Genomic DNA, 13,844 nt, shown 5'->3' with positions numbered 1-13,844 from the left:
CAAGATGCTGTTTGATCTACTGAATATTTCTCATGTTTTCTTTTATTATTTCAAATTTGAAGTATTTTACTCTTGAAGCAGGAATAAATATTTATGTCTGATTCATGCCTTTTTTCCAAATGATTTTTCTTTTGCAGTAAAGAAACAGACACTGACAAGTGCGATCTGAAAGTTTCCAGTAAAGATCTGCAACTCGTTGAGGAGCTCTCAGTACCAGGTGGACATCATGAGTGACGTTAATCCTGAAGATGCAAGCCAGACTGTGAATGAATTGTGTTGGGAGTGCGGTCAGACCCATATGGTGGTAGAGAACCATTTGTACGACTATCAAGATGAAGTGGATGATGAACTAGTTTGTCACATTTGCCTGCAGCCCCTGCTGCAGCCTCTGGACACTCCATGTGGCCACACGTTTTGTTTTAAGTGCCTGGAGAATTTCTTGCAAGAGCAGGATTTCTGCCCGATGGATCGTAAGAGGCTTCACTTCCAGCACTGTCGGAAATCCAGCCTCCTGGTGCGGAACCTACTCGATAAGCTGATCGTTTTTTGCCCTTTTCGATTGGACTGTGGGAAGGTTATGCAACGCTGTGAGCTCGACCCACATCTCCGGAATAGGTAAGCGATGTGTGCTCCAGTTTCAATGGTAAGAGAAGCAAGTGGTGCAGTTAAACTAATGCAAAAATTAATACAGAAATTTAGAAACGTCTTGTGTCCTTGTCTCCGCTCCCCCCACTACCAAAAACACAATAAATTTGAAACTAATTGGGAAAGGGTTAGCTAGTCTTTGTATAGCACCTTTTTTATATCCTTGGGTCATGTCAAGCTCTTCACTACCAAAGTTCTTTTGAAATACATTCATGGAAACAAAACTGAACAGAAGTTTGAGTTCTTATGTAACACAAATAGTCATAGAGTCACAGAGATGTACAGGATAGAAACAGGCCCTTCGGTCCAACTCGTCCATGCCAACCAGATAGATACCCTAAATAAATCTAGTCTGATTTATCAGTATTGCATCATATCCCTCTAAACACTTCCTATTCATATACCACTCCAGATGCTGTTTGGCCTTTTTCCCACACTGTGGGGATTCTATGAAATGTTTTAATTGTACCAGCCTCCACCACTTCCTCTGGCAGCTCATTTCATACACACACCACCCTTTGTGTGAAATGGTAGCCCCTTAGGTCCTTTTTATATCTTTCCCCTCTGACCTTCAACCTATGCCCTCTAGTTTTGAACTCCCCTACCCTGGAATGTGCAAGGTTAAAAATCACACAACACGAGGTTGTTGTCCAACAGGTTTATTTGGAAGCAAGAGCTTTCGGAGCACTGCTCCTTCATGAGGTGGTTGTCAGAGCCGAAAACTAGTGCTTCCAAATAAACTTGTTGGACTATAACCTGGTGTTGTGTGATTTTTAACTTTGTACACCCCCGTCCAACACTGGCATCTCCAAATCATACCCTGGGAATGTCTGTCACACTGCGTCATCCCATAGCAGACGCACCCAGGTAGAATTTCCTCTGCATTGATTAATCTAATTTTAATTCAGGAAGCATTTGAACACTGTAACAGTACACATATTTTTGGTTTAAACTACTGATTATAGCTAAGTATTCACACTGAGATGGTAGGTGAGGATTTATTATGGCAGTTGTAGCCATTATGGTCAAACATGCTGTTATTTTGACCTGAAAATGTGTTGCTGGAAAAGCGCAGCAGGTCAGGCAGCATCCAAGGAACAGGAGAATCGACGTTTTGGGCATAAGCCCTTCTTCAGGAATGAGGAAAGTGTGTCCAGCAGGCTAAGATAAAAGGTAGGGAGGAGGGACTTGGGGGAGTATGTGAGCCCGGTCTCTGGGCGGTATGTCAGCCTGGTCTCTCTGCGGTATGTTATTCCGGTCTCTGGGCGGTATGTCTGCCTAGTCGCTGGGCAGTAAGTCAGCCCGGTCTCTCTGCAATATGTCTGCCTGGTCTCTCTGCAGTTAGTCAACCCAGTCTCTGGGCGGTATGTCGGCCTGGTCTCTCTGCGATATGTCTGCCCGGTCGCTGGGCGGTATGTCAGCCCGATCTCTCTGCAGTATTTCAGCCCGGTCTCTGAGCTGTATGTCGGCCCAGTCTCCCGAAGGTATATCAGCCTGGTCTTTCTGCAGTATGTCTGCCCAGTTGCTGGGCGGTAAGTCAGCCCAGTCTCTCTGCAGTATGTCAGCCCGGTCTCTCGGCTGTATGTCGGCCCGGTCTCTCGGCGGTATGTCAGCCGGTCTCCGTGCGGTATGTCAACCCGGTTTCTCTGTGGTATGTCAGCCCGGTCTCCCAACGGTATATCAGCCCAGTCTGTCTGCGGTATGTCAGCCCGGTCTCTGGGCGGTATGTCAGCCAGGTCTGCCTGGAGTCTGCCAGCCGGGTCTCCCTGTGGTATATCTGTCCGGTCTCTCTGCTGTATGTCAACCCTGCCTCTAAGCGGTATTTCAGCCTGGTCTCTCTGCAGCATGTCAACCCGGTCTCTCTGCTGTATGTCAGCCCAGTCTCTGTGCGATATGTCAGCCCGCTCTCTGTCCGGTATGTCAGCCCAGTCTCTGCGGAATGTCAGCCCAGTCTCTAGGCGGAACGTCAGGCTGGTCTCACTGTGATATGTCAGCCCAATCTCTCTGCAGTATGTCAGCACGGTCTCTCGGCTGTATGTCGGCCCGGTCTCTCTGCGGTATGTCAGCTTTGTCTCTCTGTGGTATGTCAGCCTGGTCTCTGGGTTGTATGTCGGCCCGGTCTCTCTGAGGTATGTCAGCCCGGTCTCTCTGCGATATGCCAGCCTGGTCTCATGACGGTATATCAGCCCGGTTTGTCTGCGGTATGTCAACCCGGTCTCTGGGCGGTATATCAGTCAGGTCTGCCTGCGGTATGCCAGCCCCGTCTCCCTGTGGTATATCTGCCCAGTCCCTCTGAGGTGTGTCAGTCCGGTTACTGCGCGGTATGACAGCCCGGTCTCTCTGTGGTATGTCAGCCTGGTCTCAGGGCAGTTTGTAAGCACGGTCTCTGTACGGTATGGCAGTCCGGTCTCTCTGCGGCGTGTGAGCCCGGACTCTGTGCGGTATGGCAATCCGGTCTCTGTGCGGTATGTCAGCACGGTGGCTGTGCGGTATGTCAGTTCAGTCTCTGGGCGGTATGTCAGCCCGGTCTCTGTGCGGTATGTCAGCCCGGTCTCTGTGCGGTATGTCAGCCCGGTCTCTGTGCGGTATGTCAGCCCGGTCTCTGTGCGAATGCAAATTTTGCTGGGAAGTGTTGCATTTATTGCACACTCCTAGTTGCCCTGAGAAGGTGGTGACCATTGAGTCACTGGTACTTGTGGACTCATGCCTTTAGATGAGATTGGCATAAAATAACAAGTGCATCATGCAGTGAGTTACAATCAATTTTAAATATTTTCTAATCAATCTGTTCAGAGCTGTTAGTACACACCACCAGGAGCAAGTGGGAATTGAATTTGGGTCTCCTGGCTCAGAGGTAAGGGCACTACCATTGTACTACAATAGCCCTTAAGTCTGCTGCATCTGGCATTCCCAGGCAATCTCTCATCCAAGTACTAACCAGGCCTGAGTCATTTTAGCTTCTGAGATCAGACTAGGTTGAGTGCTTTATGAGACTAGTATGGCCGTAGGCAGTAACCATTTTTATACTGGCATTTGGTTAATAATTATTCAGGAAGTTTGCCCTGTTAACCCATTACTGGTGTTTAAATTGTTCATTTTGAAGCATTGTCTCAATAGTAGACCAAGATACACTTTCTGCAATTCTGCTGATAGAGCCAAATTTAGTAGGGCAAGCATCGGGAACAGGATCATTCATATTGAATTACATTTGGCTCCAGTTTAAGCAATGCCTTGATGTTTAAAATACTGTTCCATGCATGGCCTTGGCTTGCTTTGTATCTGTAATCTTTTCCAAACCCACCACTGCCTTTTATGTCTGTCCCCAATTTTAATCACACCCCCTACCACTGAGCCCTAAGCTCTGGAATTCCATTATAAACTTCATTGCCCTCTCTCTTTTATGATACCCCAAGCTTTTTGTAATCTATGTTATATAGCACATTGTCACATTTTATTTGATAATGCTCCTGTGTAGCACCTTGTGAATTTTTATGACATTGTAGGAGCTATGCAAATACAAATAGCATTTGTTATTGTTTTTTAAGGGATTCACTGGTCAAAATATTTTTAACTGTATATATGGTTGTGAAAGCATGATCTCATGCTTTAAAAACTGTTCCCATTTCAGACAACCTCCAAGCAACCCTTGCATTCTTCCTTTGCATTTGATGCTGATCTCCATTATAGTGCTGGGCTATAGTATGTGATATAGAAACCCGATTGACAAGAGCAAAGAACTGTGAATAAAAACAGATACCAACTTTGCTCAGAGTTTTTCCTGAAACAGCAAATTCAAGCTTGATGCCATCTTAATAAGACAGTCACTTTTCTAGATCCAAATGCAGGGAATTGTACTTATCTGGTTCAAACAGGACTTTCTCTAGCTTGAACTATCAAAATAACTAAGAGTCTGCTGATGCAGGAGGTTGTATAGCTGCAGTTCTTTCATTGTAAAGATAGTTTGAATTGTGCACTTTGAGAGCAGTTGCGAACCCTCTGCTAATACTGTGAATTCCAAGATAAACCAAGATGTATTTGCCTTCATAAGCTCTCATCACAAAGTTGTGTATTTTTTCAGCTAAATTGTAAATCGTTATTTTGTATGAGACAAATATATACCCTTTTTGGCATTTTTAAAACCCCTCTCAGTCTTCCTGGAGGGAATGTCTCATCTTGTGGAGCATAATGGGACAGGAAAAGTGTTCAATACCTCATTGAGTAGTTCAATGTTGTAAAACAAGAATCAAGCACTTCATCCACTGGAAGAATTTTTGACAAAAGGCATGTTTGTTTTCTGTGGCTAATCTCAATACATTTGAATTGTGTTTTTTTTTGTACACAAAGTAAAACAGCAGGAGTAGACCCTTCAGCTGCACAAGTGTGTCGCACTATTCAATAAGGTCATGGCTGATCTGCACCAGGTGTCAACTCCTCCTTCGTTCCAGCTCGGCATAACCATCAACCCACCAACATTTCAAAAGCTATCTATTTCCTCTTTCAGTGGTTTGGCCTCCACAGTTCCCTGTGGTAAAGAATTCCAGACGTTCACCGCCCTTCACATCTTGGATTTCTTTCATGTAGCTGCTGTACAACAGCAAACTCACTACCAGCTTTACAGAGCAATTAAGGATGGGCAATAAATGCTGGTCTAGCCAGCAACACCCACATCCCATGAATAAATTTAAAAGAAAACAGCTCTTGTTTTCCACTCTGCATACATACGGAGGGCATATTGTTTTAGGCAATCATTAAAACATGCATTTTACGTCTAGTTTTATTTTTTACAAGTTCCAAATAACTCATCCCAAAACCAAACATTGTGGTTCAAGATTAGACAGTTGATTATATGACTGAATTGTGGCACAAAGCTGGCAATAAATTTTCATTACTGTGTCTGTTTTATATTGAACACTAGGTTTGGAAGCTGATGGTGTTACCATTATGGAGAGTGCAGGAAGTTCAGGGATTTTACTCGGTCAAAACAAAACGATCTTTACCTTTTGTCAATCCATTGAAGTAACAGTGGACACAGAAAAATACTGAATAGAAACATTTTTCATTTGAGTGACAAGTATTGGCTTTCAACATGAGGACATTGTTCATTACTTGTTCAAAATGCTGAAACTTCCGAGAATCTCCTGCAGCAGTTCAAGAAGGCAGCTCAGCACCACTTTCTCATGGGGAATTAATGCTGACCCAGCCAGCAATGCCCACATTCCTTGAACTTTTTAAAAAAAAATTCTACTTGATCTTACTCTTATATGATGTTTTACTTGGGAACAGGGCAAGAATCTCAAACAAACTCTTGTTAACACAATGATGTTGATACCTGTAGAGATGGAAAATGTAACGCGAGCTTTGAAAGAAACTTAGGGCCAGGTTTTCTAAAGTGGGGTCTGCGACCCCAAGTGGAGTTAAAAGCTGAGGTTTTGGGGTTATGAGCTTAGAGGTAGCCATTTCAGTATTCTGACCGAGTTACAGTAGTTGTACTCTCCCTCTGATGGACTCCCACACTCTCACCTCCCATCCCATCCCCCACTTCTTGTAGTTTTCCCAGACAGGTCACAACAACAACTTTTCAAGTCTCCTTCTGTTTTACCACAGCTGTAACTATTCCACTTCTGCCTGATCATGATTTAGCTTGTTAAAGTTTGCCTTGCACTGTTTAGAAATTCTATTCTTGTTCTATTTTTGACCCTATCCATCAGGATGATAAGTCTAAATGTATTATGATGGCTGTGTCCAAAAGGATCACTTTTTCTTTCACCTGTCCAGTTTCTGAGACTAAACCTAGAACTGTCTGTATAAGACGGTCTTAGGTTTATTTAAAAAAAAGCCCATGTCAGGTTTTATTGCTGGCAAACAAAAGTCCAGTTGAATGCAGTTCAACCATTTTGTACCTCCAGATCTTTTTATACTAGCTGTATTCCTGTTGGTATTTGGGTGTTTGAAGTCCGCAGTTGTTAATAACTGATTATTTGTGGAGTCAGAACTTTTTCCCTATATATTTGCTCCTCTAACTCTCTTCCATTAGTTGGGGGTGTGCAGTACACATCTAGAAGTGTGGCTACCCCCTTCTTTATTTTGAGCTTTACTAGCCAGACTTAATTTGAACTTATGCCATGGAACACTAGTCCAGTCCTCTACATTACTAATTTAGTAACGCAACCACAGCTATTGTTCCCATATGGTGGCTATTACTTCAGCCAAACAATGCCTGCTGGATTTTGATGAACTAGGTTGCTAACATTTCTGACTGCGACTCTTGTTCCAGTGACCTGACCTCCTTTAGACTGGTGTATTTATGAGACAGTAATGGGAGAGTTTGGACAATAGCATATTCAGTGAAAACATCTGTTGGTAAACAAGATGTTATCACAAGACTTTTGTTTCTGAACTGGAGTGGACTTTAACCATGGATTTAGATTGAGTAGATATTTTCAGCTCATTAATAATTGATCAGGGGATCAAACAGGCACAGTAGGGCTGTTCAGCCGGAAATATAATGTTTTTATTTTGCTGATTTTTTTTTTGTTTAATCTGGCATTGCAACTGTGTGCCTTTGGGGGACTACTCTCTGAATAAGATTAAAAAGAAAATAATAGTTTCCTGTTGTACCATAAATATCTGCCCTCCTGTCAACCCTCCTTTTCTTAGTGGGGAGTCTGGAATAAAGTCTGTCTCTTTACAAGTGCTGTAGTTTTAAATGGAGCGTTTCACTCTCACCTGGAGTGTGCCTTGTGACATGAGGAGACATGCACTCCTCAAATCACAATGAGATGATTATGTTCTTTCAACTTTAGTCTTGGTATTGTGCTTTTAAGGTATTTGTCACAGCAGATATAATTTAAACTAATCTGCTTAAATTAAAACTCACAATAATTGAGACCAGACAAGGCTTTGCTTACACTGAGATTAGATGGTTTTGCATTGATACAATGCTAACAGCAGAAATTCCTTAAATGTTAAATCCCTAACTGGCCAATAATGTTTCATTTAGCATATTACTCAGAGAGACACTTTTTCCGAAGGGTTTCATCTGGCATTCGTCAGGAAAATTTGCAAGAATACCAACAGAAAGGGAAAACAGCATATATATTGTTTATGAGAAGATTTCTGATTGGTTGAAAAGTGGACTCTGCTTGATAGAGGCATTGCCATAGAGGATGCATCAGCTCGGTGACTGACTCTGATTTGTCAAGGCATTGTCTTGAGAAAAATATCAGAGAATGGATATCACCTATGTTTTTGAGTTGAAACAGATACGTTGTGTGTACATGTTATTTCTGTTTGCAACAATTTGGGTCTTCTGCACTGATATGTAATAATACTAGATTGAAAAGTTGGTGAAATAGAAACATTTTATTTCCATTGATATGTAACTTTCAGTATGTACAAACGTTAATTTTCCTTTTACATTGATATTCCTGATGAATTGTCCTGATGAGTGTGAAACAAAAAGCTTTAATAAAATGTATATCTTTTCAGTGTTACTTAAGTTCTATCTTACCAAATGACTAAATTGTTTCAATTCTTTATTGGTACTCTTAATTTATTCTGTCATTTATCTCAACTTTCCTCTCTGGCTTTGCAAAAATCTGTTGATTATACAATTATCAACAAATCTGCAGGTCCATCGAACCTGTTCCCAAAACAATGCATTTAAGCATTTCAATCTTTTTACTGTTTTGATAGATCACATTTTCTTACAATACAATTTATAATCGATGCAAACATTTACGCTTGTCTATGTGATTTGTTGATGTCCTAGCAGTTCAGGACAATTTTAGCTTTGGATTAATTATATTGGTGAGGTTGCCACCTTTTGTGCCAACTGAAATCTGGTACAGCACTGGTTAATTGGCAAAGTAGAAGATTATGCATGTGACAAGAGGAACTAATTGGATCATTTGACCAGTCCCATAGTAGCCAAAAATTATCCCCAAGTTGATTTACCACGGCTGTGGCTATATCTCTCCGCTGTCAGCAATATGACTCTTTGTAGGATTATGGCAGCATTTGTTTTTTAAGTATAATTTTGTTTTTTCTTTTGGAACATATCCAAAGTGTCTTCATAGATGTTGTCAGCAATGTTGCTTGTCAGGGAGGTTTGATTATATTTCAAATTGTTTTTCCAATTTGATGAGCGTGTACACTTCTGGTTGCTATCCACTAACATTATTGTACGAAGACAAAGATCATTAAGTCTATCTCCACAACTATTGAGAGATTCAGTGAGAGGAGATGTTATAACTGCAATGGAGTCTTAAAATGTGGAACAAACTAGGGATTATGGATGAGAAGAATAAACATTTATTATACAGTTCTAGTTAAAGTTTTCTTCCAATACGTTTTTAAAATATTTCTAACTAAATGTATCTCACATAGCTGACTGGAAACTCCAGTCACCTAGTAGTTATGCATATATCTTAATGTCAGTATTAGCAAGCTCAAGGGTCATGGTTGCCTTTTTTATAATGATGAATGCTCATCACATTCTCAGTACCTTTTAAATTCAAGATTCGGAGATGCCGGTGTTGGACTGGGGTGTACAAAGTTAAAAATCACACAACACCAGGTTATAGTCCAACAGGTTTAATTGGAAGCACACTAGCTTTCGGAGCGACGCTCCGAATCACCTGATGAAGGAGCGTCGCTCCGAAAGCTAGTGTGCTTCCAATTAAACCTGTTGGACTATAACCTGGTGTTGTGTGATTTTTAACATGCTTTCCTTTGAATTTAAAAGTTATCAGTTTAACCAACATCCTTAGGAACAGAAGTAACAAAGTACAATAAACACTGAATGTAAATATTTAACAATGGTTTCAAGGTATAAATTATCCTTTTTTCAGAATGCAAATATTGCACAGCTCGAAAAGTGACTAAATTCTTGGATGAAACCATCTTTCTTAGATCATATAGTGATACACGATGGTGTATGAACAATGCATGTTTCTAATTAGTGAAGTTCCATTCTCAGGATAAAAAGAAAATGATTTATGTTTACGCAGCACCTTTTTGGCCCGAGGATAGCCAAAATATCTTTCTAATCAATCAGATCACTTTTGTAATCAGGGAACCATAAAGGTGTTCTGCAAGGTTCTGCCAACAGCAATAAGATAAATTACGAAATAATCTTTTTGTGTACAATTGCTAGCTTGTGTCTCATGCTATGAGTCATTGGTATTTTGCCAACATCTTGAGGTTCCAATATATAATGACTAGTACTTTCCATTCAGTGGTTAGACTGGATGGAATTTTACCCTCACTGGAGGTGGAAGGATGGGGAAATGATTGGACGAATTGGCCATGGAGAGATACTAGCTGCTTCTTATCACCTCGTCAATTAGCTCTGGATAGGAAGGCTCTTTCTCAACCCACCATCATTTAAATCCCTTAAGTAATCGTTAATGGGGCATAACTCAGAGGCCTTAACTCAACATCTCCACAATTACCCAGCTTCCTGGCAAGGGAGAGAAATGATTGGTTCCTGAAATCCTAACCGGGTTGACCCACCTGCACCAGCCTGGGGTCAATTAGACCCCCCCCCAGCTCTGCCTGTAACACAATGCCCTGTGAAAAATTGAAGGTAGTGGGCAGGGAAGAAGGTTTTTTTTTGCTGTTACATTCTCTGATTGTCTTTTAAGAGTTGGTTAGTTGGTACGGTGAGCTAGACAATGCTAATGTACCTGCCCTCACATTTAGTCTCAAAAATGTTTATACTGTATCCTGTTATTTCTACCTGAGAAATGTAACTACTTCACCCCCTTCTTCCCATTTATACCTTTGGGCCAGGTGTTATCACACTGGGCTCCACTATGGTACACAGAGAAACAATTGTTTTAATGAAATGGAAAGAACAGTCTTCCCTGTATTTACTGAATCTCACTCTTTTAACATGGTGGCACGTTCAGAAACCCATGTTATAGTAGATCCATACTTTTGTAAATTGACAATGTTGTGGATTCCCCAGACATCAAGTCCTTTTTGCTGGAAATGCAATGTACTGCCAAACTACTAGACGTCTTATCATCAGTGGCACTCCTGTTATATACACAAAATGCATAAGCCACATTTCATTATATCTGAGAGTCTATTGATTTGAATGCCCTCCAGTGAATGGGTATTGCTTAGTCTAAATAAAACTGGTGACAGCACTGCCAGGGGTCTTTGGTAACTGCTGTCCAATCTGTTAGACCATGGAATGCATGCAGTACAGTACAAACTACTCTGAACCAGCTGCCATTCAAGTGAGATGAGAACAAACTTGATGATTTGGGTGTGGAGCTAGTCAGTGATCTCAGCAAGTGAAGGCATTGCAGCCAGTTTCATGTTAATTTCTGTTATGCTCATCGATTTAGTATTTACCTCCAGTGAAGGTGCAATTTCTTACTTAAAAATCTTTATCACTTTAAGATCATTCAAAAAGGAATTGCATTCAGTCTCAGTCCATAATATAAATAGGCTTTACTTACTAAATCTAAAGATACACTGCTGCTAATGTTGCAATTTAAATTCCTCTGACCTCTTTGAAGGCTAAACTATTACTGGAAACATGTTTGTATGAACACAGCAACAAAAGCTGAAAATATATATTTGCAGAGATGTGGAAATTGTAGTATTTACAGTGTAATGGTCTGCAAGGAGATTATTATTGTGAATGGATCAATAAGCCGACCACAGGAACTGCTAAGGAGGAAATTTAAATTGTGGAGTGTCCCTCATGTTAAAACAGTATTAAGCAAAGTTTAATATTGAACTACATAAGGCAAATCTGAGAGCAGATGGTCAAAAAATCATAGACAGAGGGTTTAAGGGGTACCTTTTTAAAGGAAGAAATTCAACTGAAGATTTGGAGAGGTTTGTCAAGGGAATTCAAAGCGTAGGACCTGTGGCAGCTGAAGGCACAGATATAGATATTAAACTGATTAATTCTAGTTTCTTGTGCATCCCCAGTTTTAATTAGTACAGGTAGGTCAAGAGGGTTTTGGGGGTGGAGAAAATGATAAAGATCGAGAAAGGCAAGACCATGGAAGGATTTGAAAGCGATGCTGAGAATTTTAACATCAAGCCATTGTTTAGCCAGGAGGCAATGAAACAGAAATAGCAAATAGGATCAGGATAGACCATTTGGTCCTTCGAGCCTGTTCCATCATTCAGTATTATCATCCAACTTGGTACCCTGATCCTGCTTTCTGCCCAGAGCCCTTAATTTTTTTTAGTGCCAAGAAATATATCTACAAGGTAGATCAGACAATAAATTAGTTGAGGGAGGGCTTGATTTTTTTTCAAGAAAAGGAAATAATCTTTTTTTTTTCAAATCTACCCCATACCTAGAACATCTGTATGAATCCTCAAATATGTTAAAGGGTAGATTAATGTTAATTCTGATGTCTCAGAAAGTTTGCATTTGCCCATATTCATTTTAAATCTTAAATAAGATCACAGGAGATTGTGCCAAATTAGAAACTGATTCTGTTAATCCTTAATCAGTTTAGCTGCACTTTTATCAATTTCTCACTGACTTGGTGTTTTTTAAATCATAAGTAGTACAGCGTATTGAGTTTCTATTTGGTAAGAGGCCAATCAGGTTGTAGATTAAGGGAGGGTGGGCCTGTGTTTCTGAAGGATTTACCTGTGGTTAGTAATTTACATTATGAGATTAAGTTATTTGTACCAAGTCTGTGATGGGACAGAGCGGCAATGTCTGAAGTCAATGGAGTCCATTTTACATTCAGCATTTTCTTTGTTTTTTTTTCCTCTTGTCATTATTGGGAACTGCCAAGTTGGCTTAATATTCAGGAGGTCATGATCCGTGTAGTGCGAAGGTTTGCTTCATTGTAGGTTGTGTGGCATCTTTTGAATGAACTGTTGGTCTGAGGCTGTGCCCAACAATGTTCCCTGTTAGTTGAACTGGTGCTAAACAGCAACCGGGAATGTACTTCAAATACAAAAATTAGGCCATGCTCAACCAGCCTTCCCTCTAAGATGCACATGTGGCCACACAGCAAGTTGGAATGAACCACATAGTGCAATAAATGAGTTTCAGCAACAAAAAAAATTAAAAGAACATTAAATCTCATTGTCCTAATGAGAAAGCGTTAGAGTTCTCTCAATTCTAATTCATCTGTAAACCGCTAAAATTGAATTGGTTGTTGTCCTACTGATTTTGATTAGACATTGAACCATTGGATGTTATGATTAGAGTGGTGCTGGAAAAGCACATCAGGTCAGGCAGCATCCGAGGAGCAGGAATGAATGCATTCGTTCCTGATGAAGGGCCTTTGCCCGAAACATCAACTTTCCTGCTCCTCGGATGCTGCCTGACTTGCTGTGCTTTTCCAGCACCACTCTAATCTTGACTTTAATCTCCAGCATCTGCAGTCCTCACTTTTGCCATTGGATGTTATGCCTACCTGAATGAAATAACAAGTAATTGATTGTGAAATACCTTTTCAAAGAGAAGCGTTCCTTGATGTGAGTCAGCAATTGCAGGTGCTCCCACAGATTAAAATCCTTTGAAAGTTAGTAGATCAGAAGCTCAAATTTTGCATGCAGTGAAACAATTTGTATAGATTGGATCATTGTGTCATGGTCTCCCTACAATAGTGATGATCTAATTTTTTTTGCTTTAGGTGCCCTGGCCTGACAAAGCACAGAATTAAAATTGAAAACAAGAGGCAATCTAGCTTGAAGATAAACCAAGACCCAGCACCAGATGATGAAACAATAGCTTCAGAAGGTTCTGCAGCAGCTATTGTCTCCCTCAGAACTGCTGAGCCTGGACTTGTTAACCCTGCTTTTGAAGAAGATCGGGAAGAAGATGGTAAGAATTTGGCTGCCTAAGTATTTATATTCAACTGTTACTGTCCAGACCAGAAAACCATCCATCAAATCCAAAATAACTGCCCAACATTGGGAGGCAATGGGTTTTCAGTGGTTAGCACTGCTGCCTCACAGCACCAGAGATGTGGGTTCGATTCCAGCCTTGGGTAACTGCATGAGTGGAGATTGCACCTTCTCCTTTGGAGCTCCTGTTTCCTCCCACAGTCAAAAGATATGCAGATTAGGTGGATTGCTCAGGGGAAAAAGGAATATGGTTGCTGGGTCTGGGTGTGCCACTCCTTGGAGGGTTGGTGCAGACTTGATGGGGTCAAATGGCCTCTTTCTGCAGAGTAGGGATTCTGTGGTTTTAAAGT

At 41.0% G+C, this 13,844-nt stretch overlaps 1 protein-coding gene across 1 annotated transcript; it reads left to right on the top strand.

The window, feature by feature from the left end:
* The first annotated feature begins 138 nt into the window (after window positions 1–138).
* LOC122557510 (ligand of Numb protein X 2-like) lies at window positions 139–13,506 on the top strand. Its single transcript, XM_043705255.1, has 2 exons — window positions 139–615; window positions 13,281–13,506. Exons 1-2 carry the CDS (start codon window positions 227–229, stop codon window positions 13,489–13,491), a joined length of 600 nt encoding a protein of 199 aa, XP_043561190.1. The 5' UTR covers window positions 139–226; the 3' UTR covers window positions 13,492–13,506.
* The last annotated feature ends 338 nt before the right edge of the window (window positions 13,507–13,844 follow it).

The sequence above is a fragment of the Chiloscyllium plagiosum genome, chromosome 15, assembly GCF_004010195.1.
Source record: "Chiloscyllium plagiosum isolate BGI_BamShark_2017 chromosome 15, ASM401019v2, whole genome shotgun sequence".
In the NCBI taxonomy this organism is placed as follows: Eukaryota; Metazoa; Chordata; class Chondrichthyes; order Orectolobiformes; family Hemiscylliidae; genus Chiloscyllium; species Chiloscyllium plagiosum.
The sequence above is the reverse complement of the archived record's forward strand: the minus strand, read 5'-3'. Positions and strand labels throughout refer to the sequence as shown.